General features: G+C 42.8%; 1 protein-coding gene across 1 annotated transcript; it reads right to left on the reverse strand.

Annotated features, from left to right (window-relative positions):
* Positions 1–1,562: 1,562 nt before the first annotated feature.
* Positions 1,563–4,621, reverse strand: LOC147438147 (2-alkenal reductase (NADP(+)-dependent)-like). The gene is made up of 4 exons (XM_086486704.1): positions 4,180–4,621; positions 3,684–3,850; positions 1,804–1,886; positions 1,563–1,614 (listed from the first exon to the last, which is right to left on the reverse strand). The coding sequence occupies exons 1-4, from the start codon at positions 4,229–4,231 to the stop codon at positions 1,563–1,565; spliced, it is 354 nt and encodes a 117-aa protein (XP_086342830.1). The 5' UTR covers positions 4,232–4,621.
* Between the last annotated feature and the right edge of the window lie 713 nt (positions 4,622–5,334).

A 5,334-nucleotide genomic window follows, 5' to 3' on the forward strand; every position in this document is an offset into this window, starting at 1 on the left:
CGCTTCTGTGTCTCTTTTTTGTACAAACAATTAGTGTTCAGATAATTATTGTTTCCCTTATGGTTATGATTATTGTCATTGTCATTGTATAGACAGTTATTGTTTCTCTTTCTGGTTATGCTTATGGTTATTGTTAATTTTGTTTATGGTTATGGTTATCTGCATTATGGTTTTGATCAAAGTGGTTATAGCCGGTTATGGTTTTAAGTTATGGTTATGCTTTTAAGTTATGGTTATGGTTCGTTATGGTTATGCTTCGTTATGGTTATGCTTTTAAGTTATGGTTATGGTTCGTTATGGTTATGCTTTTCAGTTGGTACGGTTGTTTTTCATTGGCCTTAAATCTCATGTGAGATCCTACATGGATAGCATGTAGGAGGCGTATACATAATATGGTTTTTTTTTTAAAGTTTATGTAAAAACAAAGGGAACTCTGCCAAAATTTTTGCGCGCGGGAGCATGGTTGATATTTTGGTGTTGCTCGCTTTCTTGGGCAGAGGGCAGGAAGTCTGGCTATGGCTGTGTCCATGTTTTAACTAGGCACAGGCCAGGCTACCTGTCCTCTGCCCAAGAAATTTTTTTTTTGTTATGATCGTCGCTATGTGCGTGGCAATCTGCGTCGCTATATGCATGGCAATCTGCGTCTCTATACGCGTCTATACCTGCGTCGCAAATAGCGACTGGTTTCACAGCGATGTGGATAGCGACGTGTATAGCGACGCGCCGCGTCGATATCTGCGTCGATGACACCTTTTTTTGTTGTAGTGAGAGTCCCTAGGACACACGGAGGAGTGTCCCTGCTTGTGAGACTGCTCAGACTACACCGAAGGATTATACTGCCTACGTGTTTGAGAGTGGTGTCCCGACCACCGCGTCGGAGATGCCGAGGAGTGACCCAAACACTGCATCGGGGTCGCCTAGAGGCTTGGACAATGAGCATTCACCGGACACGGTTGCTATAGTTCACGGGAGGGACATGCCAAAGGGATACGCCTACCTCATCAATTGTATGTCCGATGAGATCATTATGACCCCTGAGGAGAAGCAGGTGATGGGCCGCATACGACAGTTGTGTAGACAGGTTTTCAGACACACTGTAGTTTATCATGGTCTCTTGGAGGGCTCAGGATATCGATAAAGCCAGGATTATCTTATTGCTATGTTGCATCGGGAGTTTCCTGTTCCCTCTCTGGAGAATACATTTGACTATGCTTGGATAAGGAGACGCATGCGCGACTACATGAAGCATCAGAGATCAGATTCACAGATGCCAGACCTGACTGGCTTGAAAGAGAGGAGTGGAGGGGTATCAGGGAGGAGAGAACGACCAATCCAAACAGGTGGTGGTAGCAGAGGGACGCAGCAAGAGTTCGCATCAAGACGGGATTATCCCATCACTTGGGGAGTGGCGGTTGGGCCAGCTTCGAGGAGGATTTTGTCCCATCACCTGGGTCATGGATCGACAGGTGGAGAGGTAAGATTATTAAACTCTTGCATTGAAGTATTTGTATATGTGAGGCCCATTCACATCTACGCAGATAGTAGCCCCATTGGTATGTCTTTTACCCTCCTCCCACATTCTCAAAATAAACATCAAACCCACTTGGAAAGTACCTTGAAAAGATGACAGGCATGTAATGAACCACTTGAATAAGTTTGAGAACGTATAAGGTGGCGAAAAACTGAATTGTAACTCTTTCCTAGAAAGAATACCATCCAAACAGAAAGTGTTTGCATGCACAAAGTATACTTAGTACAACAAAAAACCAATGTAAAGTTGAAGTCTTCAATATATTCAGGCACCTTTCTAAAGTTGAATTCAGATCCTTCTCAGTTTTGTAGTTGAAAGCTTCGTCGAAGTGGTAGACCTCCTTCAACATTCTCACCTATACAACTTTCCTTAATCTGTTAATGCAAAATCCAAAACTATTGACATAACTTATATGTACAAGTCAATACCCACTCCCAACTATGCAAGACACAAATTTTCTTAAATGAGCTTAAATTACAAGATGCTTCTGAGTTTGAAACCTTTGTCCCATAACCTCATCATGTTGATGAAAGAGGCCTTGTAAGACCAAAATTTTCCTTTTTATCAATGTTTTCAAGATTTGGGTTTTTTGATTATAACAAAAATTTGGTCTCATAACTAAGTCATGAAGCTTGGTTAATTGTAATAATATGTTTTTCCTTGTCCCAACACCTTGAAATCTATGAAGCATCTAATTTTGATGAGAAGTTATATTCAATTTATAAAAAATTTATTAGAACTATACTAAATTTCTATGATTTTTCCATCTTAAAACTTTTCACCATAATCTTAATTTGGTAATAATTTTGGTAAATTAAAATTTGGCTATGTTCTTCACCTCATAACTGACCTAAAGTATACGAAAACATAGATCCTTTTCAGTCTAAAAGCCACTAGGCTGCATCCCTATGTAAGAGTCTTTAATAAAAGAAGACTCCTTAGACAATTGTATTGGTTCTTGATTGTAGGGTGTGCAAGCACAGGGACAACAAACTGGATTCAGGAGAGGATTTTCTATTATTAATCATATGTTTATATTTTGAGCTATGCCAAGGATGTCGGTATCTTTTAGTGCTTAGTGGATTTCCGCAAAGAGATTGCTGCATGGATGTAGATAGGGAGTTTTGAGTGAGATTACATGCAGTATCTTGGACTATCAGAGATTGTTCACTCCAAAGCAGGGTTATCTGCTCTCTCTATAGAGAGTGTGATAGAGCTGTAGAGTTATCACTGGATATGTACTCTCTCTATACTTTTTGGTATGTATATTGATAGAGAGAGCGATACAGCTGCAGAGTTATCACTGGATATGTGCTCTCTCTATACTTTTTGGTATGTATATTGATAGAGAGAGCGATAGAGGTGCAGAGTTATCACTGCTTGAATACTCTTGTGGCTTTACAGAGATCATATTGTTTTCGTAATTGCTCGCCAGAAGGACTACAAAGACAACTGCATAGCTAAGCACAGGAAAGATATTTGTCTCTGAATCTTGGCAAGACCAAGGTGGTCGGTGAGGGCATGATAACACAAGGTTCTTCAAGCGAAATTGGGAGCTACACGGATTGTGGTCGAGGCCCTTACTAGATCAGTATCTTCTTCTGAGAGATTTCAGGTCATCGTTCGGTGAGATGCCGGTATGCACATATATAGACCTGGTTACAATTGCGTGGCTTTATTATGGACAGATTGCCACCCTTTCACTACTCCTTGGACACACCATTGTTTGCATTCGCATATTCACAAGTCAGCTGGAGCATCAGATAATTAGGTGTGCACCAACTCTAAGCATACCATACCGGAGTGGGCGGCACTGGTTGCAATGAGCCTTCCAAATAATCCACAAAGTGACGTAGCAGATAGTAATAAAACTATGTCACATGGGTGGCCACGAGGGCGGCCATCAAAAGCATGGACAGTGGAAGGCAACATATCCAAAGTGACTGATTGATATCCAAAATCTGTAAGCATCTCAGACATTTCTGTTCTTTACTCAAGCAAAACTGGTCTTTCATCTTGCACAAGAAAAGCTGCTTGAATGCAATGCTAACAAATAAATTGTTTACCAAGAGTTCTATCATTAAGAAATACAGAATTTCTTCTCTCAAAAACAGATAGCATCTGAAACTGTCAAATTTGCCAGATGACTTACTTTCTCATCTGTCCCAGCGCTGCCCACAACACGGCATCCTTTGAGTTTGGCTAGCTGGCCAGCAAGAAGCCCGACAGCCCCGTCCGCAGCAGAAATGAAGACCTCCTGGTTGGCCTGGAGTTGGGTAATGACATTCAGACCCACCCATGCAGTTAGACCCGGAATACCTGGCAACGGTTAGAGACAAAACCAGGCTTTTCATCAGTCATTGATAAGAAATTTGGAAGCGAAATGGAGCTTGGCAAAACAACCACCTAAAACTCCAAGGTACTGATTGAGAGGTACATTAATAGATGGGTGTGCTCAATCTTATAGATGCTGAAGAACTCTGATGAGATAAGAGCATAATCGGCTACCGGGGACATAGTCTGAACAATGTTCCCTTCTTTGAATTCCGGGTCGCTAGAGGCAAGCACTTCGGATATGCTTCCGACAAAGATTGGCTGCAAGAAGGCAAAAAAGGGCTACTAACTAGTGTATATTGTAGTGGTCTTACCTGGCCAATCTGGAAGGGAGGTATGACAGTAAAGCCCATTGTCTTCATTCATGAGCTCGCAGAGATAAGGATCGACAGAAAGCCAAAGGACCTTGACGAGCAGGAAGCCTGGTGAGGTGGGACCTGGAATACAAGCTCCGACCGCCTTACTTCGAAGTTGGCTTCAACGCGGCCTAGATACCATCACCACCTCTTTCTTCCATATTCGCCCTTCAACACCACGTCCACACACCTGAGCTTCACTGGCGTCTTCCATCTCTCTCTCTCTCTCTCTCCCCCCAATGTTTACAACTCCACAGCCAGCATCAACATAACCAGGAGGGCCTTTCCTCAGCGTTCCACACTAGCCAAAGCTTCTGTGCACGCGTGTGTGTCCATGCTTGCGTGCGTGCGTGAGTGAGAGAGAGAGAGAGAGAGAGAGCGAGCTCGAGCTAGAGATGAGAGTGCTGGCAGCTCCTCGGCACTAAAGGGCACAGGCCATTTAATGAAGCCCAGGCGGTGGGATCCATGGCAGAGAAGTTCGGACGCGAAGATCGAGACGCGCGTAGCCGTAAGATGTCGGGGTAAATTAGGACATGAAAAAGTAAACTTGGATAAGTAGCGGGACCTGTCTAAGTTTATTTATAATTATATAGTTTGTCCATAAGCCAACTTCTCCGTCGCAGGTGTAGCGGTTAGTGCATTGGGCTCTCATGGTGGTGGCGAGGGTTCAAATCTACGTGCTTGCAATGGTCACCCATTTTTTTCCGCCCTCAATCTTCCTCGAGATCCCCCCTTTCAACCTCAGCCGCCGATCCCATCTCTTTCTACCCGTGCCCTTTAGTGCCGTGGCTGGTAGCTGAAGCCCTGAGGGATGTGGTTCTCTCCATCACACACACGCACACACGATCGGCCCGATTACCAATAACTTATTCACCCGTTATGACTATTTCTGCTACATTTAACATTTCTGTTTCTTGTAGTTCTTGTAGAACTCTCATCGATTTTATTTCCCTCAAGATTTGTGGCACTTTGCATAGTGAAATGTTTAAACGTCCATAATTTTTGTACCATCCATCTGCATATGAATACATCCAATGATGTCACCAACACCATGTATCATTTTTTTGAAGAATGTACTCATCCTTAATTTTTGAATAAATAAGCATCTTCATA

Source organism: Adiantum capillus-veneris, chromosome 17 (assembly GCF_014529385.1).
Source record: "Adiantum capillus-veneris isolate H3 chromosome 17, ASM1452938v2, whole genome shotgun sequence".
Taxonomy (NCBI): domain Eukaryota; kingdom Viridiplantae; phylum Streptophyta; class Polypodiopsida; order Polypodiales; family Pteridaceae; genus Adiantum; species Adiantum capillus-veneris.